At 58.8% G+C, this 27263-nt stretch overlaps 2 protein-coding genes and 1 long non-coding RNA gene across 8 annotated transcripts in view; 2 read left to right on the plus strand and 1 right to left on the minus strand.

Annotated features, from left to right (window-relative positions):
• Positions 1–81: 81 nt before the first annotated feature.
• Positions 82–8728, minus strand: SLC16A3 (solute carrier family 16 member 3). Of its 2 annotated transcripts, XM_079131017.1 has the most exons (6): positions 8609–8727; positions 3673–3792; positions 3133–3375; positions 2520–2663; positions 1540–2298; positions 82–920 (listed from the first exon to the last, which is right to left on the minus strand). In XM_079131017.1, the coding sequence occupies exons 3-6, from the start codon at positions 3353–3355 to the stop codon at positions 652–654; spliced, it is 1395 nt and encodes a 464-aa protein (XP_078987143.1). In that variant the 5' UTR covers positions 3356–3375; positions 3673–3792; positions 8609–8727; the 3' UTR covers positions 82–651. The 2 variants fall into 2 exon arrangements, with proteins under 2 accessions (XP_078987143.1, XP_078987144.1); XM_079131018.1 differs by lacking the exon at positions 2520–2663 and having other exon boundaries at positions 8609–8728.
• On the plus strand, positions 6491–15610 carry LOC306656158. Of its 5 annotated transcripts, XR_013762430.1 has the most exons (5): positions 6491–6872; positions 7989–8097; positions 10218–10301; positions 11956–14169; positions 14558–15610. It is a non-coding gene; the product is annotated as an uncharacterized lncRNA (long non-coding RNA). The 5 variants fall into 5 exon arrangements; XR_013762429.1 differs by lacking the exon at positions 10218–10301 and having other exon boundaries at positions 7989–8473; XR_013762431.1 differs by lacking the exon at positions 10218–10301.
• Positions 15611–21565: 5955 nt separating this feature from the next.
• The window catches only part of CCDC57 (coiled-coil domain containing 57), a 100737-nt gene continuing 95039 nt past the window's right edge, over positions 21566–27263 (plus strand). Inside the window, exon 1 of the mRNA XM_079131053.1 lies at positions 21566–21725. Coding sequence (XP_078987179.1) covers positions 21653–21725 — 73 coding nt within the window. The 5' untranslated portion in view covers positions 21566–21652. The remainder of the gene's footprint in view (positions 21726–27263) is intronic.

The following is a 27263-nucleotide window of genomic DNA, read 5'->3' on the forward strand; positions in this document are numbered from 1 at the left end:
CCTGTGTGCCCTGTGAACACTGTCACTGCTCAGGGAATGTTCCAGAACAGGCAGCAGTAGGAAAACAAGAACCAGAGCAGCTTGTCAGAATAACCAGGTCATTTCCAAACCCAAGCGCGCCAAGGGCAGAGCAGCACGGCACCGCGCACAGCTCCCGGGGACCAGGCCCTCCGAGACCCCACCACACGCAGGTTTATTGTGCACCTTCACTGGTGGGAGGAGTGCTTTGTACCCCAGAGAGAGAGGGACGGGCACCGCAGGAGACGAGGGTGGCAGCGGGGTCAGACGGGCCTGGGGGCCTGGAGGAGGCGCCCGCACGCCAGCCCGCCCAGCCCGCCCAGCCCGCCCTCCTATTAAAGTCATGTTGTCTCAAAGCCTGGGCTTCTAGGTCCTTGACCACGGGGGGCGGGCTGCTTGGGGTGAGCAGGCGGCTTGTAACCATGGGCTTGGCTTCACCGCAGATCCGCTGTGGAATGACACGTTCCCACCCCGCCACCTTCCCCGCAAAACACTGGTCAGGTGATGACCCGATGACCAGCAGCCAGCGCTGAGCCAGTGGCCCCGCCTAAGCTGGTCCTGTTTGTGAAATAAATACGAGCGTTGCCAGTCTCTGTAGCTCTTCCCTGCACCCTGCCAGCCCCGCCAGGCCACTCACACACTGGTTTCCGGGGTGTGGACCACCTCCCCGTTTTTCTCAGGCTCTGCCTTCAGGAAGTGTTCTACCTCCCGCGAGTCCACCCTCACATCTGCAGGGGGCTTGTGGAGCTTCTCCTCTGAGACCACCGCCTCAGGCTGCGACGCCTCAGGCCCCTTCCTGATGCAGAAGTTGCCCAGCAGCAGCACGAGGGAGGAGGTGAGCACCTCGGCCCCCGCCAGGATGAACACGTACTTGTAGACGTGGGTCGCGTCCAGCAGCTTGCCTGCGGGGGGACGTGGGTCACCAGCTGCTCCCGTGGGCACGGCCACCCCCAGGGCCAGCCAGGCTCTCAGAGACCCCATCACTGAGGCTCTCTGAAGTCGTCCTGCCTGCCCCACTTCCTCTCCCTCCCGCTCCTGCCCAGGGGAGTAGAGACCGGTGCTAAAAGCAGAAGTGGCATCACAGACTCCAGGGCGTGGCCCGGTTGCCCAGTCACCCAGTCACGGAGGGGCAACGCAGGGCTCAGCCTGGCGCTGTACCTTGTGACCAGGCACCTTGGGACAGGTAGGGCCGTGAGTGTGGCCTTAGGCTCCACCCACCCCAAGACTCTTCTGGGGGAAAGGAGCAGCCGGGGCTGCAGGGGCACTGGAGCATGTGAAGCAACCTCCCCACGGGCCAGGGTCCAGCCAGGCTGCCCCTCCAGTCGAACATTCTAGATCTTACTGGAAGTTTCCTCAGCAAAGGCCCAAGCACTGGATTCGCCTCCTAGCAAGCCGCCCCCTTGTGTGCTGATGGCCTGCCTGTGTGCCTGCCCTGGCTCAGGGCCAGCTGCTCACTCCTGACACCTGCTGGACAGGGCCCACAGTGCCGAGTCCCCAGGAAGTGCCCCCAGCAGCACTCACCACCTGACGGGGGTCCGATGAGCACAGCCACAGCCTCCAGCAGCAGCACAAGGCCGATGGCACTGGAGAACTTATGGGTGCCCACAATGGCCATGAGCACCTCAAACTGCAGGGCCCCCACCATGCCGTAGGAAATGCCAAAGAAGATGCAGAAGACCACCAGGCCGCCGTAGTCGCTGGCTGTGGAGCCCGTCAGGTCCGTGAAGCCGTTGAAGAACATGGCGAAGCTGAAGAGGTAGACTGAGTAGGGCCGCACCTTCTTGAGTCCGGTGATGAAGCCAGCCGTGGGCCTGGCGAAGATGTCGATGAAGCCCAGGATGGTGAGCAGGAAGGCAGCCTGTGTGTCAGGCACGCCCAGGTCCTTGGCATAGCTCACCACGAACACAGGTGGTACGAAGAGCCCCAGCACCATGATGGAGGCAGCGAGGGCATAGATGACGAAGCCGCGGTCCCGGAAGACGCTCAGGTCCAGCAGGCGCCGGGCTGGCCGCTGGGGGCCTGGCGCTCCGCCCTGCTGGGCTGCCACCAGGGGCCTCATGAGCGCAGCGCACACGCAGCAGTTGAGCAGCAAGCCGCCCAGGATGAGGAAGCCGCCTCGCCAACCATAGCGGTCCTGCAGCAGCTGCCCCAGCGGCGACAGCGCACACAGGAACACGGGGCTGCCCGCTGCCGCCAGCCCGTTGGCCATGGGGCGCCGCTGGTTGAAGTAGCGGTTGAGCATGATGAGGGAGGGCTGGAAGTTGAGAGCCAGGCCCAAGCCTGCGGGCGGGGGTGGGCAGCGTGAGCCCGGGCCCAGACCTGCACCTGCCCTGCCCCTCCCAGCCTGTCCCAGTGGTGGAGTGCGGGCCTGGCGGGAGCCTACCAGGCTGTGCTCACCGCTCCCCTGAACAGCTCTGGACGGGACAGGGGCATGGCCGGGACCCCCGCAGTTGGCCCCCTGCCTTCTGATCCCCCACAGCCCCCTGCCAGGCCCTGCTCACCAGTTATGACTCCTGTGGTGAGGTAGACTTGGACGATGCTCCTACAGAAGGACGCGGCCACCATGCCCAGGGACGCGAAGAGGCCACCCACAAGCATGACGGGCCTGCAGCCAAAGCGGTTCACGCACACGCTGCAGAGGGGGCCTGCGGGAGGCAGCTGCTGAGGCAGGGCTACCCCAGCCTCCAGCAAGGCTGTGCTATCCAAGGCCTCTCCTCCCTGCACCACACCCACAACCCAGCAGGGTGCCCGGAGCCCTGCAGACCAGGTTCCAGGGCAGAGCCCCACAGCCCCGTGTCTTCCTGCGGTGGCTGGGGTGGCTGGTGGGCCTGGGCTCCTCGCAGCCTCGCTCTCTGGGACTGTCGCAGCAACCCACACGTTCGGACGTGCCAAGACAGACTGCCTGGTCCCCGCTGGGCCCACTGGGCCCACTGGGCTCAGAGTACTTCTAGCAGGATCCCCATCTCCAGTGCTTCCCTTTAGGACACTGTGACTCTGGATGGTCTGAGCTCAGCCCTGTGACAAGCCCCCTGCACTGGGGTCCTGTGGCCACCAGGATTTGGCCAGCCCGCCCCAAGCTTTGCCACAGGTGGCCCAGCAAGCAGATGGCCTCACCTGTGCCGTAAAGCATGGCCAGCAGGATGGAGGAGATCCACGCCGTGTCGCTGTAGCCAATCCCAAACTCCCGCATGAGCTCCTTGAAGAAGACGCTGACCGCCTTGGGGAAGGCGTAGGAGAAGCCTGTGATGACGAAGCAGCCGAAGAGGACGGCCCAGCCCCAGCCCCCATCAGGGGCTTTGACGCCCGTGGGACCCTCATCCACCACGGCTCCGCCCATGGCCAGAGGGCTGGTTCCGCCTCACCTGAGAGAGAGAAGCAGGGCTGACAGGTTGCCGAGCTGATGGTCTGAGAAACAGGCAGAGGGCTGGCACCACACTCACTGCCCCTGCTGGCACCCAGCCCTTCAGCCAGGACTTCTGGGACGCACAGACCCTGCTGGGCAGGCAGCCTGACTGGTGTCCCACCCCTGCAGCCTGCAGTAGCCGGCACTTTACATCCCCTCCTGCACCCAGGCCATGCTGAGCCTCCCCTGGAGGGCATGCTGGGTGCTGCAGACCCACCCCCATCGGAAGCTGCTAACCCCACATCCCGCACCTCACCAAGGAGAGAGTTGGGGCAGAGTCTGTGTCCCTGGGTGTCTGGGTGTCTGAACCCGAAGCGTTCAGTCTGGCCTGCTCAGCGTCTCCCACCCGTGGCGTGCAGCCAGCCAGCTCCCTGGGGAAGAAAGTGCGGCCCTGGTGTGTTAGCCAGTGACGGGGGTGTGAACACCCCTGCAGCGGTGGGGGAGGGCTAGACTTGGGCCCCTCACTGGGACCCACCCCTGCCCCCTGCCCCACATTCTCCTGAACCCTGCCCTGTGGGAGACCTGCAGGCACATCAGATAGTTTCCAGGTGGGTTCCCTGGTGCAGGGGCCATGCCTGGCTCCTCCAGGAATGACCACCAGTCCTGCAAGCTGTGCCCAGCGGAGACCCCCCCAGCCAGGGTGGGGTCAAAGGAGAAGCATCACACACAGTGAAGACACACCGGGTGGGTCACCGAGGGTAGGATGACTGCACCACCTTGGCACCTAGTTAAAAGACCCAAGACCCCACACCACAGGGAAGCTGACGGGTCACTTGGGGACAACTCACGAGAAGGAGCTGGGGTGGTAGGGGTGGTTGTCCCTGCCAGTCCCCCCTTCCTGGGATTGTGGACTTAGATGCTTGCTGCACTTTCTAAAAGGAGCCAAGCAGGCTGGATGTAGTGCAGGGCTGAGTCCTGGCCAAGCAGTTGTGAGTGCTGCAAACACTGAATGAAGGGATTAATCAAGGGGGCCTTGCAGAGTCAAGGAGGGGAGTACTCAGAACCACCACCAGGAGCAGCCCGACCCCACACATCCAGGGTCCTCCCACAGACTGAACCAGGCAGCCTGCCCAACCCTTCCAGGGAATCACAGGCACCCCAGCCTTTACAGGTCCCCCTTGTCCACTGCACACCAAGGCTGGGCCCTCTCTGGAGGCATGCAGGGTCCCCAGAAGACAGGAGGGAATGCTGGGAAGCATGGACATCCGCCACCTGCTGGAGATGAGGCACCCCTGGGCAGCGACTTTGGAGGGCAGGCAGAGGGTGGGTTGGTGCCAGGACTCAGAGGCCAAGAGGGCACAGCATGTTCTGGGCCCTTTGAGGCCTGTGGCTACCACGTGAGGGTCACACATGGAGGACCATCTGTGCCAAGGAGCTTGTGGCACCTGGACAGGAAGCTCCCAACCAAGGCCAGCACCGTGGTCCACTGCCACCCAGCTCGGGCCTCCCTGAAATGGCCGAACCAGTACCTACTTCAGCTTGCCGTCCAGAGACACACAGAGTGAAGTGGCAGCCAGGTTGTGGTTTTCAGACCAGGGTTGGTTTTAAGCCAACGGTCTGCAGCCAGGCTTGGGGCAGGGTAGGTGGATGAGGGGCTGGGACCTCTTACGCCTGGCCTGCCTGCTCAGGGGAAGAAGTCCATGGCTCCATCTCCCAGGGAGCCCTGAGCCTGGGTGGGCTGAGGTGAAGGCTGATCCTATCCACCCAGAGGAGGGAGAGGGACCACGGTGGGTGGGTCCCACAGCACATCCATGGGCACACCCCAGCAGCCTGGCCTTTTGTGACATTTACCCTCCCAGGGAAGCATGTGAACCAGCCCAGAAATAAACTGGCCTCCGGGTCACAGAAAACTGATCTCCCCTGGGTGCATATGGGGTGTCTGCCTCTGGGTTAGCTGGAGTTGCAGGTACTCCCCAGGGCTGATCCCTGGAAGTCCTTTGGAGGCCCTGTGCCCCAGCCTGCTGCAAGCTGAACAGGGGACAGTTCATGGCAGGGGCCACCCTTCCAGGAGACTCCAGGGTACCCTCCCAAGTCAGGCTGTGGGGCCCCTGCATTCTCCCCTCTGCCTGCACTGCCACCCTGCTGCCCTGGCCTGCTCTTTCCTGGCCTCCCCAGAAACCTCCTCGCCCCTCCCCAGCCTGCATCCTTGGGCTGGACTGTCAGCCCCAGGAGTGCAGGCCAGGTCCCTGCAGCAGCCCTGCCTTTGTGGCCCAGGCAGGCGGCAGGCACAGGGACAGTTACAGTCCTTCCAATCACATTCCAGACCCCTGAGAATCAAGGAAGCAGCCCTGCTGTGGCTAGGATCTGGCCTTTTAGGGTTGGGGGTGCTGAACGGGGAGGGAGGGCCTGCTTCTGAGTTCCCTTTCTTCCTTCCCTCACTGCTACTGTTGTGCAAACAGGTCACCAGCAGTGTGCCTCTCCCCTGCGGGAGGAGGCCAGGCACCCTCAGCCCTGCCCCCACCAGCATGCAGAACACAGGGTCGGGGGCTGGAGGGCCAGGGCTGGCCTGGGCCCTCCACCCAATCTCTGCTGGCCAGGCAGCCCCCAGTGCATGCCTGGTGCCCCTGCAGGCTCTCCTGTGTCGGCTCACATCCTCTGCTGGGGCCAGTGGGGTGGAAACACTGGCCTCATTTGCCAGGTTGGATACTGCCGCCCAAGGCCAGCAACTGGCTGAGTCCAAGCCACGGCTGGGACCCCCAGAAGTGTGGCACAGGGATGGCGGGCTCAAGTCCCACCTCCTACAAAGAGGCTTCAACCCTTGGCTGCCACAGTGGACAGCCCTGATGATCTGGTCCTGCTTCTCTGCAAAGCTGAGGGCTGTGGCTGGGGCCGCTGTGGAGGCTGGGGTGGGCTGCCCTTCCCAACCAGCGAGGCCTGCGGAACCCTGCATGGGCTGCCCCCCACTTGGCCTTCTGGGCCCATTCCTCCACTCCCCTGCAGCCTTCCGCCTGAAAGCCAGCGCTCCAGAGGCGCCCTCCCACCCAGGGTCGGGCCTGGAGGAGACAGGTGGGGAGGGGCAAAGCGAGGGCACCAGGGCTGGGCGCGGGAAGCCATGGCCCCTCCTCCGGCTGGCGGGTGGGGGTCGGCCAAGCTGGGCGGGTCCCACCGAAGCCGGGCGGGGAGGGCGGAGGGGAGGATGCTCCGCCCGCGGCCGCGGGACGTGGGGGACGTGACCGCGCCAAGGGAGGAGCCGCCGCCGTATTGCCCAGAGTAGGCGCCCTTCCTCCACTACCGTACTAGCCAGGGCCACTTCCTCCACTATGGTACTAGCAGGGTCTGCCCAGCGGCAGTGCGGCGCTGAGCATCCACCGCCCCGCACACCGCTGGGGCTCCGCGTACCGCCGCGGTGCACCTCGTAGGGCTGGGGCGGCTTCCTCTGCCCTCCGCAAAGGCAGGACCGACGCGCGCGGCTCGGAGCCGCTGACTCCTGACTCAAGAGTTTTTCACCCTGGTGAGACTCGAACTCTGGCCAGGGGCGGGGAGCATTGGTGCGGTAGGGCTTCGGCGCAAGGCCCTTTCCACAGATGGAGACTGAGACTGGGAGGATGCTTGCGGGAGGTGACGCAGGGAGGACCTCGGGTCCTGTCTGCTCCCGCCCCGCCCCTGCGCCAGGGCCAGTGCCTGGTGGCCCAAGGCCTGATTCAGAGGTGCTTCCAATCCCTCAGCGCCACCACCCAGAAGGGCCCGCCGGGGCCCTGGGTGCCTCTTGCACTTGGTCCTCGCTGGTCCTTCCCTCCCACACTGCCAGGTCACTGCGGGACAGGAGCCCATAAGCCTGGCGCATGGCATGCTGTGGGGTCCACCCACAGGCCCTCTCCATACACACTCTTTGAGGGCTGCTTGGGGTCATCAGAGTCCTCTTCTGTTGTCCCTCCAAACTTAGGTGTCTGTGCTGTGGGCACTGAGGATCAGATGCTTTCTTGATGGCAGGCACTACCCAAGGTCACATGAGGAGTCTCTTTGGATGGGCCCTCCCAGTGGCCACCCGAGGCTCTGGCCACACCAGAGCAAGAGTGCAGTGCCTCTAGTGCTCTGCTGGGAACAGACTCGCCCCCATCCCCAACATAAGACACACCTGCCACCCCGAGAGCCCAGATACCTGTGGAATTGTCCCCATCCCTCTCCCCACCCACCAGACACCAGCCAGCTCCTGGTTCTGTAAGACGAAGCTGAGGACCTCTGGAAACTCCTAGCTGGCCCCCGCCACAGCACCACAACAGCACACTCTAAGCTTTGGACGAGCCCTCAGACCACCCAGTGGTCCTGACTCTGGTCCTCACAGTGGTTCTGTCAGCGTGGGTGGCCTGATGCAGCACAGGGACAGGGAGAAGGATGTGGCCCCCAGCTGCCCCTTTGGCCCTGACTCAGACTCCAGGTACCACCAGACTCCAGGTACCACCAGTACACACACACACACATTTCCACTCACATTCACTCCCCTGGCCCAGAGCTAAGGGCTTCCCTTCTACTGGGCGCCTGCTTTTCATTGGCCCAGCATCCAGGTAGGTGCCTAATCAACCGACTTTTCAAAAAAGAAAACGAAACCCCTTCCTGGTTTTTCCCTCAGGTTGGGGAGCTAGGAGCTGGGACAAGGTTAGCTGGGACAATCCATTTCTGATCCCACCTGTATGCAGCCTCGGGGCTCTTGGCCCCAGAGGGAGGGTGAGTGTGTGATGGTAAGTTTAGGGTCGCCTAAGAGGACAAGGAGGGGCGGGAGAGGAAGATCCGAGGGCATCCCTCCCCAGGGTCCAGGCCTGGCGCACGAGCACCGTTCAGGGAGGTGGCCCCACCAAATATAGCCCGCGGCCCTGGCCCCGGCTTCAGCCGGCCAGCGACCAAGCTATTTATACTCAGGACCTGCTCGGCCGCCAGGCGCAACCACCTCCTGGCCAGAGCCCAGCCCCCGAGGGCTGCCCGACGGATGGGCGCCCGGGCCGGCGGGGAGGCAAAGCTGGGCGCCTGGGTGCGAGGGCACACAGCTGCTGCCCGGAGCCCTTCGAGGACCGAAGCGCGCGGGAAGGCTCGTCTAAGCCCGAGACGCCCCCGGAACCGGTAGACCGCAGGGGAAGGGGCGAGGGGGCGGGAACTCGGGCCCGAGGGGGACGATGCGCGGTGCCCGCTCAGCCACCCCGCGACTCGGAGAGTCCCGGCCTCCGCCCGGGCGCCCAGCTTCCCGGCCGCGCCTACCTGCCGCCGCTCGGCCGCCGCGCCCGCCTCTGCCCGCCTCGGCTTGCTGGGCGCCGCGCCGGGGGCGACTTTAAGTGCTCTCGTCGCTCGCGCGGCACGTCCCCCGCGCACGTCACCGCTGCCTGGCGCCGCCCCTGCCGCCCCGCCCGGACCCCGCGCCGCCGGAGGGGGCGCCCCTGCCGCTGCTCCCCGACGGCGCGGCCCGCGGCTTGGCCCCCGGCGGCGACCCGCGCCGTCGGTGCTCCGGGCGCGGACCCCGGCCCGGATGCGCTTCTTTCGGGCCGGTCCGCCTCCTCTGCGCCCCTACCCGGGCGGCCCGGCAGCCTCCCCCTGGCGCTGGGCCAGGAGTTCCCGCCGCTGAGCCGCGGCCACTCCATTTCCCGTCCCAAGACCACGGTTTCCTTCTGCTTCAACTGTGACAGGACCCCGGCCGCGCCGGAGACCTCCAGGGCTGGGGCCGCTAGTCCCGCACTCCCGGGGCGCGCCGTTAGCAGAGAGGAGCGAGCACCCACCTCAGGCGCAGCCGGGCGTGGGCGGGCTGGCCCCATCGTCAGGTTCCGCTCTCCGCCCGCAGGCCTCGCTGGCGGAGGCCGCGTCGGACGCGTCGGACCTGCGCGGTATCCGAATTCACGCCTCATCCAAGCCTCCGCGAGCTCCTGGTGCCGGTGCCGGTGCCGTGCTGGTGCAGATGGTCACGCGTCTCCTGGTTGGGGAACCCGACCTGCAGGCCCTGGGAAGCCTGGGCGATCTTGGGCAAGGCCGTCAGCCCCTCTCGACTTCCGTTTCCCCAGTAGCTTTGCCCTCTGGGAGGCCAGATAAAGTCCTGGACCCCAGCCCTGCCCCGCCGCCCCTCCTCTCCCTGCCCAGAACTCCTGAGCTGGGGCCCGCCCCCCTTCCGGGGGAGGGGAGTAGGTTTGGAAGTCCAAGGGGCCCTTTCCAGCTTGAGGGAGTCCACACTTGTCCTCCGAGGGTGTGTCTGGGCCCAGTTTTCTTACTGGCACCATGGAAATAACCCAGCACTTTGGGTGCTAAGGTTTAAGGAGGTGCCAGGGAACTGGCCTTTCTCAGCCTGGGCGCAGGACACCATTTGTCCTCTGCAATCCAACGAGACCGTGGGAGCACTCCAGGTCTTCTGGCTAAGGAGTCTGAGGGGGGTAACTTAGCTTTAGCAGAAAGATCCAGAATGGGGGTCAGAGAGAGAGTGAGTGGAGGACCCCCTTCCAGAGGGCTATGGGCAGCCCACCCTCTTGACCCACTAAAGGGAGGGCAGCATGGCATTGGTCTTGGCCACAGAGCCAACCTCTGATGCCCTGGTGCCCCCAACCTCTTGAGATGCCCAGCACACTAAGGCCTATTGCTCTTTTTTATTTTTTTTATTTATTTATTTTTTCCTTTTTGATACTGGGTATTGAACCCAGGGCACTTCACCACTAAGCTACATTCACAGTTCTTTTTATTTTATATTTTGAGACGATCTCCCTAAGTCACTTAGGACCTCATTAAGTTGCCCAGGCTGGCCTCAAACATGTGGTCCTCCTGCCTCTGCCTCACAGGTAGCTGGGATCACAAGTATGCCCTCCCCACATCCCTATTGCTCTTTCTGATGCAGTACCCTAGCATGCAAGAGCAAGGAAGTGGGGAAGAGACCCTGAAAAGCTGCACAAAGGAATCCCCCCCTCTGCAGTTCCACAAGGTATTTCCTGTCTCTTACCTGGGAAGCGGTGCCCCTGCCCCCAGTTATTTAGACTTAGCCTTCTGGACTCAGCTAGGGATGGAGGGCTGTGCAGTAACCCAGAAGCCCCCCCCCCCCCCCCCCCCCCCGCCACAATCCAGTCGTTGGCTGAAGGACTCAGAGCTGCCAGCAAGGAGAGGGAGACCAAGCAGGGGTCCCAGGGTCTCCCAAAGGCCAGGAGAGGCACCTTCCACGGCCAGGAATTTTCCGAGCTCCTAGACCTGGAGATCTAATCTCCGCTGGAGGACCCCACACCTTAGGTTCCCAGGGATCCAGGGAGTGCCACTCCCAAGCATGGTCCTTCCTGGGTGTGGGACCTAGGACCACACTGTCCCCCAGCGCTGCGGTGGGGCACTCCCCACCTTCACAGGGCACGGGCTTCCCAACATCTTCTGAAAGAGCACTCAAGGTTCAGGGCTTAAACGGGAGGTAAGGCAGGGGAAGGGCTTCCACTGTGGCAAGGTGGCTAGGCCCACTGGGAAACCAGTTTCTTAGTAAGAGAAAAGGCCCTTTTAGGGCTGGGGAGTAGCTCAGTTGGTAGAGTGCTTGCCTTGTAAGCACAAGGCCCTGGGTTCGATCCCCAGTACCAAAAAAAAAAAAAAAGGACCTTTTACTTTACTCTGAGGAGTAAAAGTTCCTCTTGGGGCAGCTGGTTCATGATTGGGGCCCTGCTGGGGGCGTGCAGGAGCCATCAAGACCCTGGTCCATTAGTATTCTGGTACCCCCTTAGTATGAGATGTCCTTGACCTTTTAAGTACTCAGACTTTTAAAAGGTCCCACTGGGTGCCTAGCACCTCGTGAGGTCCCTAGCTCTGCACCTGCACCTGGGTCTTGGGTGGCTAGGCTGCACCTGACAGCCCTGGAGGGTACCTCAGGTCTAGGGTCAGCCTTCCAGGGAAGACTTCAAGGCCTTCCCTGGCTCCCCTGGATTCATCAGGGGCAGTAATGCCAGCAGGCCTCAGTTCCCATCCTAGGGGCTAGAGGCCATGGGATACCTGCTAGGCACGGTAGGTGACTGGAGCCCCTGCGGAGGGTAGAGGTCTGCTGCCCAGCTCTGGGTGGCGTTGGGAGCACCCACTCCAGACACGGCTCCAGTGGTCAGTTCCCCCAAGCCAAGCCCCAACCCAGGCTTCCCTTTATTTGAAGGAAGGGGTGTGGGACCTGGGAAGGCTCAGAGCCATCCCTGGTGAAGGGGCAGCTTCCCAGCCCTGCCCCCACAGTCCACCTGCCCCATCCTCCTGTTCCAGGCCACAGATACAGTTCCTGTCAGATCCTGGAATGTGCTCCAAGGAGCCTCAGTGGCTGCAGCCCGGGGTTGGTGGGGGCACGGAGGGCGACTCTGCCTTCCCCGGAGTGCCGTGCCTGGGAGCAGTGCGTGAAAGCACCCGCTCAGCCCTGAGCAAGTGTCCTCTCCAGAAGGCTGAGCCAGGCGAGGGCTGTGTCTCCAAAAATGACCCGGAAACAAGGGGAGGACTTCCTGAGGGCGACTCCAGCCGCCGCCTCAGGCGGGTTGGAAGGACAGCCTTCACTCCTGGCAGGCACCAGGGAATCCCCCAGGACCGCAGAGCCACCCAGACCCCGCCTCCTGAGTCTGGGACTCCCCCTGCCCCTTCAGATCCCCGCCTACTCACCTGCCCCCACGCCTGGCTATACCACCCAGAACCAGCTGATGCCTTTGCTGATGCTAAGAGAGACCAGGAGGTGAAGAAAGCTGAGTCGCAGGGACAGGCGTTCCGGCCGAGCCACAGCCCCCCCTTCCTGGGGTCCCCAGCTGCCTGGCTCCTGATACTGCTGCTTGAGGGCTCCCAGGCCAGAGGATCTGCTGACACAACTGTCACAGCCTGTCATCCACTCCTGGGGCCACACCTTCGGCACAGACTCCAGGCCCCTGCAGCGGTGGTGAGCAGCCTTCGCCGAGCCGGGCTGGAGAGCAGTGAAGCTCGGCTGAGGCCAGTGGAGGCAGAACTGGGCCCCGCCGGCTTGGGTCCAACCCCACCCCTCCTCCACACACCTTTTTCAAGGCCTTCTCCTCCCACCCTTTCCAGACTCCCAGAAAAATAAACATCTACCCGGCAGCTGCCTGGCCCTCCCACTGAACTGCACCCCAGGCGGTGGCCAGGTGAGATAGGCCAGAGAAGCTGGACCTCGGCCCGCCCAGCCTGACACACCTGTGCTGCAGATGGTGGCAGGGGGTGGGTGAGGGTGTTGGGTGCCTGGTTGGGTGGCAGACACTGACATGGGCAGGCCAGGTCCTATCCTCTGTAGCAGCAGTGACCTCTCACCTGTCACTGGGAGGCAAAACTGGACAGGAGGAGCTCCAGAGCAGGAAACCGGGAGGCTGGGGCCAGCTGTCCAGCTGACATGGGGAGGGGATCAGCAGCAGGACAGTGTGGGGTCCCCGTCCTGGGTGCCTGTGGCAGCACAACGTGACCAGCCAGGCCTGGGGCGTGGCTTCTGCCCCTCACCTGTGAGGTGGGTCCTCCCTCCTGCAGCCCTGACACCTTCATGGCCCTGCCTGCACTCCACTGGGGAAGCCCTATTTTCTTCTCACCTGTTCACGTCCAGTCCTTGTGCCCATGCTGGTCACACCCAGGTGTGGACTCCTGGGCTAGACTTGAAGTTCACTGGCCCCTCCCCATACCCTGTCCACCCCCGCACTGTGGCTCCATCCTCAGGGTCAGGTGGTTGCTGGCCTCACAGCCATCTCCTGACCTGCCATGTGCCCTCTGCTGTGCTGGGCTTGGAAGGCCATGAGTGGGCGCTAGCAAGGCAGGGACCCGAGGCCCAGGCCCCCGGGACTTGTGAGGGACACAGGCTTTGAGAACAGGCCTCCTCTGTCCAAGGATCACTGCTGCTGGGAAAACTGGACATGTTGGTGCCCACTGTCTGGCCACACCTGGGACGGGCAGTGCCCTTGAAGGGCCCTCCCTGGCTCTTTATAGATGAGGAGACCTGGGCCCCAGCAGAAGCTTGCTGGGAGGGCAGGGGACAGGCAGGTAGGGAGGAGTCACTGGCCTGGCTGGGTATGAACCATACAGCTACAGAGATGAGTGACAGGGAGTCCAGCAGAGCAGCCTTTGGGCCCCATGTGGCAGGCTGTGAGGCTGCTGGGACCCTCAGCTCTTCTTCAGGCCTCCATGCCTTTGCACGTGTAGTGCCTTTTTCCTGGACACCTGGGGGGCTCAGGAGGCCAGGGGCCTGTGAGCTCCAGACCCCAGGGGAAGCTAGCAGGTCTGTTCCATGGTTCTGGGATCTTCTGTGATAAGGATAACCAGTTGGGACTGAGAACTGACCACTCAGGGGTAGTAAGTTTGGGAGGATTTGATGCCCTGATCTGTCCAGTCCCTTTTGCACAGACCCCATGGAAACAGCAGCGTGGGACTGTCCTACTGCCCCAGCCCAGTCTAGCAGTGAAGCCTGGGTCCTGGGAGAGGAGCTGGGCTGGGGTCCCCTCTGCTGTACCCAGCAGGCAGCGGGGCCTGGTGTCAAGGTCTACATACTTGGGACTCACGTTCATTTTCTGTCACTGCATAAGAAATCACCCTAAAACTCGGTGGCTTAAAGTGAGCAGTTACCATTTCACAGTGTCCAGGAATTGGAGGCAGAGCAGGGCAGTTGGGGTCTCAGAAGGCTGCATCATCCCGAGACCCTACTGGGGCTGGATGCCCTACTTCCAGCGTGGCTGCTGCAGGAGGCCACCCTCACCATGTGGCCCCAACCTCATGTGGCTTCTGGCACCCTCAAATGAACGCCCTGCCACCCCACCCCACAAGTGTGCACCTCACCCCTGCACCTTGGTGCCAGCCACCAAGTCCAGCCCACTCAGAAGGTGGGAAACCAGGCTTCCCCTTCTGGAGGTAGGAGAAGCAGAGTCCACAGGCCTCAGAGGTCCCTGACCTCCCAGCCTTGCCCCAAAAGGGAGGGAGGACGAGGCAGGAGCTGCCAGTGTAGCCTCAGGGTACAGCTTGAAGGGCCAAGGGTGCCAGGCTGCCTGTTTTCCCCAGTAGTTACATGTCCAGTGGTGATGGTCCTAGAGTGGCCCGAGCATACTGTTGGGTGGAAATCAGGACGCAGACTCCAGGGCAGAGCAGGGTCTCTCTTCTGTTTCCAGGAATGGAAGTGTCATGGGGGCCAGGGCACCCGAGTGGGCCCCCCACTGTCCCTCTTCCCACCAGAGCATACGTCTTTCTTGTCATTCACTCCTTTTTAAAATCAAGGTGGCCAGGTGCAGTGGTGCCCAGCTGCAGTCCTAGCTGCTCCAGAGGCTGATGCAGGAAGGTCACTTGAACCCAGGAGTTTGAGGTCAGCCTGGGCAACACAGCGAGACCCCGTCTCAAAATATGTAAACAAAACAAATCAAAGGGAAATCCACAAGACACGGGATGATCCCCAGCAGACAGCCTGCGACACTCAGGGCACCCAGCATTGCACAACTGCCCATTCGTTCAAAACCTTCCCCTGAACCCATGAAAACTCTGCACTCATTACCTAATTGCTCTGCAGGCCTGCCACCTGGTAAGCACTGCCGCACATTCTGTCCCTGGGGACTCCACGGTTCCTACACAGGCCTTTGTGCAGGTAGAATCACATACATGGGCCTCCCTCCCTGAGATAATGTCCTTGCGGTTCACCTGCCTTGCAGGATTTTCCAATACTTCTCTCCTTTTTATGGCAGAATAACATTCCATTGTACAGATACACTGTGTTTTGTTTATTCAGTCACCTGCCAATGGACAGGGACTTGGGTCATTTTGACCTTTTGGCCGCTGTGAACAATGCTGTCGTGGACATCCGTGCATAAGTACTCGTGTGGACGTATGGCTTTTCATTTCTCTTCGGTATGTACCGAGGAGTGGAATTGCTGGGGTGTGTGGCGATTCCCTGTCTGACTTCTTGAGGAGCTATCGAACCACATCCACAGCAGCCCCATCAGCAAGAAGCCCAGATTCTCCACTCCTACTCTCTGTGGGGTTTTGGTATTTTTTATTAAAGCCATTCTTGTGGTGTGTGTGGCTCTGATCTGCACTCTAGTAGCTAGTGATGCTGAGCAGTTTTTCCTGCACCTGTTGGCCATTGGTATGTCTTCTCTGGAGAAATGTCTGTCCAAGTCCTTTTTCTTCCTTTTTTTTTTTTTTTTTCCCCAGTACTGGGGATGGAACTCAGGTCCTCAAAGATGCTGGGCAAGTGCCGTACCACTGAGCCACATCCCCAGCCCAACTTTTAAGAGCTCTTTAAATATTCCAGATATATTACATTTATGAGATGCGTGATCTTGCAAACATTTTCTCCAATTCTCTGAGCTGTCGTCACTCTTTTTTTAAAAAGAAATTTATAGTTGTAGATGGACACCTGCCTTTATTTGTTTTCATCTTTTTGTGTAGTGCTGAGGATTGAACCCAGTGCCTCACATGTGCTAGGCAAGCACTCTGCCACTGAGCTACAGCTACAGCCCTTGTCTTCACTCTTAATACACAAAATTTCACCTTCATTTCTTTGGTTTCTTATGTTTTGAGCATCATGTAAAAAATCCATTGCCATTAAATTGATCCTTATGTTTTTCTGTTCTTTTTTTTTTCTTTTATGGTGCTGGAATGGAACTCTACTCTTACAATTCTTCTAAAAGTTTTATGGTTTTGATTCTTATGCTGAGTGTGTTGAGCCAGTGCTAATTAATTTTTTAAAGTGGTTAGAGACAGGACTTTGTCTTCACCCCCTCGCTGACAGACGTCCAGTGGTCCTGGCACTGATGCGATTTGTTATCAATGATCACCACATTGAGGGTGGTGATCAGCCCACGACCACTAAGTAGTAGCTGGCATTGCCAGGGGGGGCTTTCGTCCTCACTCCTGGTGGGGGCAGCTGGGCTCAAGCCTCAGCCAACTAGGAGTTGCCAGACAAGCTAGAGGCCTTAGTGGTGGCAAGAGCAGGAGGCAGCCCCACCTGGGCACTCCCCCGGGGCAAGGTTGTGGGGCAGCCAAGCCTTGGCTGCAGCGGAGCCCTGCCTGGGCAGCTGGGCCAGGCCAGAGAGAAACACCTCTGTCCCTGAACTGGGTTGGGCAGGTGGGCCAGTAGGTGGAGGCTGGATGGGAGTTTCCCTGAGTCTGGGCTCCCCAACCCCCACTTGCTGTGGGTGGCAGCCCCTCTGGCTCCATAGGTCCAGGACCTGGTGCCGTCCTGCTTGCTGCACTGAGATGGGAATGATGCTGGGGGTGGTCAGGCTTCCTCTGCCCTTCCTTGGAGCCATCTGGGCCGCAGGTCACCCTGGGGTGGGCCAGAGATGTGGGAGGAGATGAGTCAGGTTGAAACTGTTGTGGCTGGACAGTGAGAGGACCCTTCCCTGCTGGCAGCTTTTCTGGCCTCTGCCATCCATGTCTCCCTCCCCTTTGCTGCTGCCTGCCAGCCTGTCCCTCCTCCACATGCCACTGTCAGGGGTACACACCGGATCTCCTGCACCTCCACCCTCGCCTGGGACATGTGAATGATGACAGGCCACTGCAGAGAGCTGCAGGTGATGCTTCGCTGTCCCAGGCCTGGCCTGCGAGATGGCCCAGGAAGCCATAGGGCAGCCCGGGCAGGGCTGAGCGGAGGCCTGGTTCTGGGGCCAGGGGACGAAGCCTCCAGCTGCATGGCCTCACCTGCAGGCCCCTGTGGTGGGGACAGCTGCTGAATTCAGTGGTCCAACACTGCAGGGGGCCTTGCTCAGTCCCCCAGCACAGGGGCACCTTTTCAGCAGGCCCATGCCCCTCACTGGTCTAGACCTCCAGCCCCAGCCCCGGTGCCCCCACTGCCCCTGCCTGTTCTCCTCCCCTTCGGCAGCAGTGAGGGCTCCCCACATCTCCTGAGCCCCCACTGGGGGCCTGGTCCGCCACAATCCTCAAGAGCACTCTTGCCGCGGTGGCTCTGCAGTGCTGGGGCTTCCTCAATCCTCCGTGTTACCCGCCTGGAGCAACCTTCCGGCTCCCCTGCTTCCACCCGCTTCCAAGCCAGTGGCTGGCCCTGTGGCTCTGTGTCCCTGCCAGGCCGCAGGCTGAGAGGATCTCTGCTGCCCTGGTGTGCTGAGGCCCGATGGTGCAGGTAAGTGTCCCACCTGCAGGAAACGCCCTGCCCCCTAGTTCCCCGCCTGGTCCCTCCCCTGGCCCCTGCAGCCCTTCTCTAGTGGCATCTCTGGTCCTGTTCGCGTCCAGCCTAGTCAGGTCTCTCTCCCTTGGTCTGGAATTGGCTCAGTGTCCTCTGGTGGGTGTCCACCTGATCTAGCCCTACCATGAGCTCTCTCCACACCTCAGGGCTCTGTGCACCTTCTGACCTCTGACCCTAGAAGCTGACACTCCTCCTTCCTGATTTCTCCTCCTCCAGTGACCGAGGCCAACTTGGTCCACCCCCAGTGTACCTGGAGCTGTCACACTTGCATTATAGCCCCCAGAAACTCAGCCCAGGGTGTCCCAGAGCCAAAGGACACAGGTCATGACCTTCCTGCCTCTGCCAGGGAAGGTTCTTTTGAAGCGCCACAGCCTTAGCCAGGCCGGAATCAAGGGTGCAAGGACGTTGGTGGCCAGGCCCTGGCCGTGGGGCTGTGAGGCCTGGGGGGACAGGCTGTGTGCCATCCTCAGCTGGAGGGAGGGGTCAGGCCTTGCTTGACCTTCTGCAACCTGGAACCACAGCTCGCTCCCCACGACTCAGCACCAAGAGCTCGGAGGAGGCTGCTGGGGAACACAGGCAGGGTGGTGGGCCAGGGGGCTACAGGCTTCTGATAGTACCCCAGCTGGTGGGCTGGGTTTCCAGCTGGGCTGGGGGTCCAAGGTCCGGCCCTGGCTCTGCAAGGGGCCATGTCGAGCCCCCCAGACCAGTTTCCTCATTTTTACCTGAAGAAGGTGGACTTCACAGTCCCCAGCAATTTGGCTACATGTGAGAATGCCACCGTCCTTCAGGATGCCCCTCACCTAAGTCACCTGCTGCGGCTGCTCTGTGTGTGGTGGACGGGACACAGGAAGGTGGAGGCAGCACCACTGTTGTCCTCTTTCTAAAACAGGATGGCCGCTTCTCAGAGGACATTGCTGTCCTGCCCATCTGCACTGGGCACCCTGGCCCTACCTCCAGGTCCTGACTTCTGGGAAGTAGCTCACCGCCCACGGCTCCTGTTGGGCTCCCCAGTGCCCTCTGCATGAGACCAGTCATCCTTGTCCCTTTCTGGGGGGATGTCCTTTCCGGAGCCTCTTCCTGAGGCCTCAGCGTCCAGGCAACTAGACCCCTGCTGGTGGCCCTGTTCACGGCAGCCCCAGCTCTCAGGACGCAGGGGGCCGTTTGGCTGGCCCCCTGGAGCCTGGCACTTGTTGAGGGCGCGTGGTAGACATCTTCCCTGACCCCTCACCTATCTACGTCTTCATCCCCATCTATAAACACTACGTACCAGAATGAGACTGTGGCCTTTCCATCTAAGTCCCCTCTTGCCCTGGGACTCAGCAGGGGATTTGCCCAAGTGTCTGTGCCCACTCCTTGCTCCCGCTGTATGGCCTCAGATGCAGAGGCCCCAGGGAACGGGTGACAGCCTGGCCACTCCTCCCCTCTCCTTTCTCAGCTCACCTCTGCCCCCAGGCCCTGGGAGACCAATACATGGAGCATTTGCCCAGCATGCCTGACTCGACTCAGGTGTTTCCCAAATCCTTGCAGGTCAGTGCCCAGGAAGGGCCCCCCCTGCCCCGCAAACTTCTGACCAGATCGCTATGCTTTTTGGACCTCAGGTGAGGTCTGGAGGCTTGCAGCTAACAACCTTAGGGGGAGGCCAGCCCTGTAGCCAAAATCAGAGGAAGGGTGCTTAGTCCTGTTGGTTAGGATCAGGCCTCCTGGGCAACCCCTGGTACCGTCGTACCTCTGGTGTTCTCCTGGGAGTTGTCCACCTACTAGGCTGGGCTGCAGTGCCCAGTAAGCAGCTTGTATGCTGGGATCTGAGCACCATGGCCCATGCCTGGCTCCTGGGCCTGCCTCTTGCCCTCCTTTGTTATGCCACTCTGCAACTGAGGCCTGCCACTCATGTGCTGCCTCTGTGCTGGGCTGGACGAGGCCCTGGAGCCAGGGATGCTGCCAGGAGCAGGAGAGCCGCCCCTCTGGGCCCACCCCACACACTGTGCACAGGGGAAGCAATCACAAGTCAGGCTCAAGTCCTCGAATGTGGCCTTGCTTGGAAATAGTGTTATAGTAGATGCAATTAGTTAAGATGGGGTCATCCCGACGTAGGACGGAACCCGATCCAGTGTAACTGGGGTCATGAGCAGAGCAACATGTGAAGAGGGACATGGGAGGCCACAAAGTGGCCATGGCAGAGGTCACAGTGATGCGGCTGCAGCCAAGGACACAAGGATAGCCATGACCCAGGAGCTGGAGGAGGCAGAGGACCCTCCCCTGGATCCCTTGGAGGGAGCCTGGCCTGCCAGCATCTTGATGTCTGCGAAAATAAATTCCTGTTAAAAATGGTTCAAGGGACCTTGTTATGGTGGCCCCAGGACCCTGATGCATGCCCCGTCTTTCATCAGGCTGTGGGCACCACATCTTCAGGACCTGACAAGCATCCTGTGCTCCCTGCTCCTGACCCTGGAAGAACTGTGATCACAATGATGATGGGGTTGCCCATCACACAGTTCCACGAATGGTTGCCGGTGATGTATTGTCTCAGCTGGGGCTGCCATAGCTACATGCTGCAGGGTGACAGACACTTCTCTGGCCTGCAGCTGGACCTCTGAGAGGAGGGTGCGGGCAGTGCTGCTTTCTCCTGAGGCCTCTCTGCTCTGCTTGCAGATGGCACCTTCTCGCCTCCCGAGTGCACTCCTGTGGCCTCTTCCTCTTGTAAGGATGCCCGTTCAATCCTCGTGGGGTCAGGTCCCTCCCTGTGCCCTCACTGAGCGAGCACCTCCTGAAAGGCCCCCTGGGGTGAGGGCTTCAACATGTAACTCTTTAAAAAATTTTACTTGTAGAAGGACACAATGTCTGTATTTTATTTATTTATTTTTATATGGTGCTGAGGATTGAACCCAGGGCCTCACACATGCTAGGCAAGTGCTCAACCACTGAGTTACGATCCCAGCCCCTTCAACATATAACTTTTGGGGGGACACAATTTGGTTTATGACAATTTGGTCCATGGTTTCTTGTGAATCCCCACTTTACAGGAGAGGAAACCGAGACATGCAGACTCCTGGGTGGTGCAGCCCCACCTCAGGCACCCAACCCAGGCAGGCTCTCCTCAACCTTTCCTGGCCACTTTCATGGACATGGAGGCCCAAACTTGACCTGCCCACCCTCAGTGGAAGCACCAAGGAGCAGAACTGAGGCAGTGGGTGTGGGCATCTCTGTGGATTCATCTAGTCCTGGAGCTGACCCCTGAGCCACACAACCCCTGTAGGGCCCTGCCTCCTAATAGAACATGCTCTAGCCCAGCCAGAGTCAGACTCTGGGAGAAGAAGAGAATAAGGGCTGGACTGGAGGAGCTGGGGAGGGGTCCTGGTTAGGGCCCGGTGTATAAGCCCAGGGAGTGGGGACAGCAGTGAGCGAAAGCACCTAGCAGAGGTTGGGGGAAGACGACCGGTTGCAGGCGCAATGTGGTGATTACCCCCACAATGACCTATGCAGAAGTGCTGGCTTCTGTCCCAGGGCCGGGACTCAGTTTACCCATCTGTAGATGGGATAAGAACAGGTGCCTCTTTTGAGGATTCGGATGATTGGGGAAGATGAAAACGTGGAGTGACAGGATTCACATTTGATAGGCAGGAGCCTGCCATTAATCCTGGGCCCAGGCTCTTCCCACTAATCCAACCCCCACCCCATCCCCCAGTTCTCTAATCCAGTCCACAAGCACCAAGAACCTGGGGGACATTCTCCCAATACCTGGGGCACCTGGCTGAGCCCACGGCATTGAGGGAACCCATGGCAGCCCTCAGGACTGCCATGTGGCTCCTCCTCCCAGCGGCAGCCCGGATGAACACTCCCTAACCTGCCCTCTTTCTGCGGGCTCCCCACCGCTCTCCCACACGCAGCCTTCCACACCCCTCCATGTGCAGCCCGGGGCTCCGGACTGCTCTCTCCTGTGCTGCCCCCATGGCCCTCCACGGGAAGCCCTAGGCTCCCTACCCCACTACGTGCAGCCCGGGGCTCCCGCCCCCGCCCTCCCCCGGGTCGTGCAGCCCGGCTGTAGCGCCGGAGGCTCCCCACCTTGCGTCCACAGCGCCCCCTGTGCAGCTCGCGGCTCCCTGCCGCCACGCCACGTGCAACCCCGGCCGCCCGAGCTCCCCATCACCCTGCGGCAGCCACCCGAGCAGCGAAAATCAATGCTGCGGGACCCTGGACCAGCTGGTGGCGGGAGGGGCGGCCCGCGCGGTCCTCAGACGCCTCCACTGACGGGTGAGGAAGCCGGGACTACGCCTGGGGGCTCCGGCGCACTCATCCCGCCACCGGGTCGGGTCCGCGGTCGCCCCCTTGGCTCCGCTCCTCTCAGCACCGGCGCGCAGGGCCAGGCGAGCGGAGGCTGGAACCCGGCGCCGCGGCTCCCGTTTCCGGTCGGCGGGACTCGAGCGCCGCACCCAGCGCGCCCGGACCGTGGCTGACGGACTCGGGTCGCCATGGCGACGCAGCCCGCCCGGAAGCCGCCGAGAGGGAGATCAAGAGCGCGGGGCTGTGGGTGCGGCGGAGCGAGGCGGCCTGGACCAGGCGCGGCAAGGGCGGTGGTGGCCGGCGTAAGTTCCAGCCGGCCGGGAGGAGAGCGGCGCGGGCACGCTGGCGTTTTCTGCTTGTGCAGGCGGACCGCGAGCTCGGGCGGGAGAACCCCGGAGGTGGGGCGTCCCCACAGGGGTGGTGCCACACCTTGGGGGTGGTAGGGTCCCCCGGGGTGGCGGCGCCCCGCAGGGTTGGGAGGTCACCCCCAGGGGTGGCGGCGCCCCGCAGGGTCGGGAGGTCACCCCAGGGGTGGCGGCGCCCCCCGCAGGGTCGGGAGGTCACCCCAGGGGTGGCGGCGCCCCCCGCAGGGTCGGGAGGTCACCCCAGGGGTGGCGGCGTCCCCCGCAGGGTCGGGAGGTCACCCCAGGGGTGGCGGCGCCCCCCGCAGGGTCGGGAGGTCACCCCAGGGGTGGCGGCGCCCCCCGCAGGGTTGGGAGGTCACCCCAGGGGTGGTGCACCCTGTCCCCGTGCCCGCTGGGCACTCCACGCCCACGGTCAGTGTGCCCTGCCAGGGTTAGCCACGTGCTGTGGGGGCTGCCCTGGCTCTTCCTGCCGCGGCTTCCCCTCTTGTTAATGAGAGCGCCAGTGCTTCCTGTGGAGGTGCCGAGCTGTGGGTGTCTTGCCTCTTACTGTATGGCTGGTTTTCATCCTGAGTGTTTCCTGAAGTGACTTTTTTCATTTACTATCACTTTTCGTCTTGTTACATTGGGCAGGGAAAGCAGCAAATCAGGAGTTACAGAATCATAATTGCTCTGTTGTCTTTTCGGGCTGAATTGGGAGCCAGGTGCCAGTTGTCTTTATTTAGGATCTGGATCCGAGTGAGAAAAGTTGATCATTGCTACCAGTGTTGGGGCACCTGGACTTTCCTCACGCTCCTCCAGAGTTCGTGTGGGTACTTGAGGGTCCTCTGTAGGTCCTCCAAGGGACTTCAGTGGCAGGCCTGGGACTGGTCCTGCGGAGGTGGGAAGTCAGCGGCATCTGCACAGGAAGGACCTGAATTCATCCTTCCATCTGTATCCCATGATCTTGGGGTGCTTGATCCCTGGCCCCTTGATGGCTTTTTGAGCAGTCCAGTGTACATCCTACAGATTTGTCAGCCTCATGGAACTTTTTGGCCACTCTTCCTATGTGCCTTGGTTTGAGATGCTGGGACTATATGAATCATCTTTTTTACCCTGAGGTACATCCAGGGAATTTCTGTTCTATTCCTCAGGAAACTCTGGATTTCCTGGTCACTCCATGGCTTAATTAACCAACCTGGTGACTTGGTGGATTTCTTTTACCCTCCTGAGCGTGTCTGGTAATTTTGGTCTGAAGAGCCACCTTTTCCATTGTTATTCCAGAGTTTTCTCTTGGGATTGTTTTCACTACAGCCACAGGAGGCCGGTTCCAAGAGGGCAGAGAACTAGCTCCTGCACTCATTGCTCTCAGGGAGCCCTGGAGAGTCAGGAGCTGCCTGAGTGTAGAAATGTGTTTGCTCCCCTCTCTTGCAGCCTCACACCTGAAATAATAATAATTATTATTATTACTTTATGGTATATTTTTTAGTTGATGAATCTTTATTTTTTATTCATTTCTTTATATCTGGTGCTGAGAATTGAACTCAATGCCTCACACATGTAAGGCAAGTGCTATACCACTGGGCCACAACCCCAGCCCTGAAATAATTATTAATGTGTCATTTGACAAATAATTTTATTTCCATTGTTTCTACACTTATTAGTTGAAATTCTATAAGAAAGAACCTTCCCTTTTTGTATTTTTTCTGTTTATTCAATTATTTTTGATGTTGGGATGGTTGTTGTTCTCATTTTGTTTTTGTTTCATGGATTATAATCTATTGCTGGCATGTATTCTAGATTGAGGCCTTAGAAACCCCTTCTATGGCTTCTGTTTCCTTAGAACATGTCCTCAAATCTTGGAGCACTTCCTTACTTTCCCACATCACAGGATGTCTCAGGCTCACTCTGTGTCCTTGATTTGGCTCAGAGTCCATGATTTCTATAAGGACCCTGGCTCCATGTAGTATACACATGGGTCTCTGTGTGTACAAAGAACTGAGCTGACACCAATGCTGGTCTGTCACCATAGAGTTCATTCTGCTTCTCCCTTACCTCTTCCAGTTTTGTTCCCATTTTCTTTCTTTCTTTCTTTCTTTCTTTCTTTCTTTCTTTCTTTCTTTCTTTCTTTCTTTCTTTCTATATATATATGTATATATATATTTGTTGATTTGTTTATTTTGATGTTTGTTTATTTGTTTATTTTATGTGGTGCCGAGAATCAAACCCAGTACCTCACACATGCTAGGCAAGTGCTCTACCACTGAGCCACAACCCCAGCCCTTGGGTCCCATTTTCTTAATACACTTACTGATTTACTAAATCCTGGAATATACATAAAGTAGTTTCAAAATTGCTAATCCATATTCCTGTAAAACCAGAGCTACTTACTGTAGAGTATAACATTTGTGTGCAGTTTTCAATTTTATGAAATGTATAATCAAAATATAGAGTATATAACAAAATATTGTTTTCCAAAGTTGTTTTAGTGTTTGTGTTATTATTATTATTATTATTATTATTATTTTGGTACTGGGGATAGAACTCAGGGCCTTGTGCTTGCAAGGCAAGCACTCTACCAGCTGAGCTATCTCCCCAGCTGTTATTATTTTTAATAATGTTAGATTTACTTGTTTCTATTTCATTTAAAATCTATACAGATTTTAAGTTTTATAGGTTTTTTGTTACGTGAAGTATTTATGTGGTTCTAAAAATAGTCTAAGCACTTAACTCCAAGATTTCAACTTCTTTTTTTTTTTTACAGCATTCCTTTATTTTGTTTGTTTATTTATTTTTATGTGGTGCTAAGGATTGAACTCAGTGCCTCACATGTGCTTGGCACTTTGCCATTGAACTACAGCCCCAGTCCCTTCAACTTCTTTTTCATTTCATTTCTCATTTACTCTTTCTTTTTGGCAAATACACATTCAAAGAAAACGGTGCAGCATGCCCCTCAGTGGTGCAGCAGGTGATGATTGAATGAAGATTCATTTACTGCTAGTCCCTTAAATTTCAGGTTTTTAAAAGGGTGGAGGCTACACATTGGCAAAAAAGGTTGGGGGGTCACAGGTTCATGATTTTTGTTCTGCATACCCAGTTAAACAGTAGCTGCACCGAGCTAGCTCATGCAGCCCAGGTTGGATTCCTAGTGCCAGTCTTGAGTCCCCTGTCCCCAGCAGAGAGAGCAAGCCACACCTGACTGCCTTCAAGTCCCATAAGATGTTTATTAGTAAAGGTCATTGGGTGTATTTGTAGGACAGCAAGTCAACAACATTCCTTACTTGAAGTAGATTGGGTCCTCCTGCATTGGAGGTGGGCAGCTTTTCTTGTCGATGGCTGGGTGGAGAGCCAAGTGTGTCTGATCTGCAGTTCTTCAGAGGCAGGATGCAGAAGGAGATCACTGCACTGGGTTGCTGACCCGGTCGACTTATTCATGAGCATCTAGTGACTCACTTTAACCTTGCAGATTATCCTCTTGTCTAAATTTTAGAATCTCCAACTGCATGTGTTTTGTTGGGGTCAAGCAATGCTTTTTTCATTGAAGCACTGATCAGAATGTTTATCCTAAGAAAATTGCTACACATTCTCAGCCAGCTGAATAGAAGGTGGTTAATTCTCTGCTGAATGTGCAATTCAGGCAGTCCAGGGCATCTCTGAATGATGGTCTGCAAAAGGACTAGAGAATTGGAGGTTCCTCCCTCGAACCAGGTGCTGTAGCTGCAGTGAGTTTGCTGGAGAATAGGGACAGCACTGGGCAAGGCAGGTCCTGCCAAGCACATTGTACTGGGAATGGTCTTTGTCTCCTAGGTAGCTCCTTTTCAGATAACCCTGGGGCTCACTTTTTGTTTTGAACCCTTTCCTCTTAAGAATCATGTTAGCTTTCCATCATTGTGACAGAATACCTGAGACAAGTCAACTTAAAGGGTGAAATGTTAGCATTGGCTCATGGTGTCAGAGTGCTGGCTGACTGGCTCCATTGTGAGACAGAACCCCATGGAAGGGAGCATGTGGTGGAGGAGAGCTGCTCACCTCCTGGTTTCTGGAAAGCAGAAAGGGACAGGAAGGGGCTGGGAACCAAGCATACTCCTGAAGGGCACATCCCTAGCCGTGGGGACCTACTTCCTCCAGCTGGACCCCACTTCTCCACCAGTCAGCCCATCCAGCTATGACTTATCAATGGATTAATCCTCTGGTCAGAGCCTTGTGGTCCAGTCGCCTCCTAACGCCCTGCCTCTGAACACTTGTACTGGGGACCAAGCCGCAGTATAGCAGCCTTTGGGGTATTCCAGGTCCCACCATGATGACTATGGTGCCAACTGTCAAGAAGAACTTGGTAGCCAGTGTCTTGTCCACACCTACAATCCCAGCAGCTTGGGGGGCAGAGGCAGGAGGAGCATGAGTTCAAGGCCAGCCTTGGTAACTTAGCAACATCTTATCTCCAAATAAAATTCTAAGAAAGGCTGGGGATGTAGCTTATTGGTAGAGCAAATGTAATGCCCTGAATTCCATCTCTAGTGCTGCAAAAATAAACGGAAGAGGTGCTTGGCCCTGGGTCCCCTCCCCAGGCCCTGTGATCACTTATGCGGTGATAAGTGATCACCACATAGTGGAGGTGCTGCGTTGGCTCCCCTTGCCTCTCATGGAGCTCTCCAGGCTCAGGGACAGCCACCCAGCCCCGTGCTGGCCTCACTGGGCTTAGAGAGTTCTGGGGCTGTCGCTCGTGCCACTCCACTGTCAGTAGCGTCATCTCAGCACTAGGGTGTGTGTCAGCCATATGGATGACTGGACTGAGTTTTCTTTGCTGTATTTGTTAAGGAGGCTTATCTTGCTGGGCATGGTGGCACATGCCTGTGATTCCAGTGGCTTGGGAGGCTGAGGCAGGAGGATCAAGAGTTCAAAGCCAGCTTCAGCAAAAGTGAGGTGCTAAGCAATTCAGTGAGACCCTGTCTCTAAATAAACTACAAAATAGGGCTGGGGAGTGGGCAGGTGGCTCAGTCTCAGTGGTTGAGTGTGGTTAGTTCAATCTCTAGTACCAAAAAAAAAAAAAAAAAGCTTTTCTTTCATACGGGGCCTCTGCTGTCTAGACATCCTTTTGGGGCCTGCAGATTTTCCATATGTGCGAAGTCATGATTTTCTTTCTTTCTTTATATATGTGTGTGTGTGTGTA

The sequence above is a fragment of the Sciurus vulgaris genome (assembly GCF_902686455.1).
Source record: "Sciurus vulgaris genome assembly, chromosome: 3".
NCBI classification, from domain to species: Eukaryota; Metazoa; Chordata; class Mammalia; order Rodentia; family Sciuridae; genus Sciurus; species Sciurus vulgaris.

Coding starts and splice junctions, on each gene's coding strand:
- SLC16A3 (XM_079131017.1), bottom strand. CDS start 3,355: ATGGGCGGAGCCGTGGTGGATGAGGGTCCCACGGGCGTCAAAGCCCCT. Junction 2,664..3,132: donor GGCCATGCTTTACGGCACAG/GTGAGGCCATCT, acceptor TGCCTCCCGCAG/GCCCCCTCTGCAGCGTGTGC. Junction 2,299..2,519: donor CACCACAGGAGTCATAACTG/GTGAGCAGGGCC, acceptor CCCCGCCCGCAG/GCTTGGGCCTGGCTCTCAAC.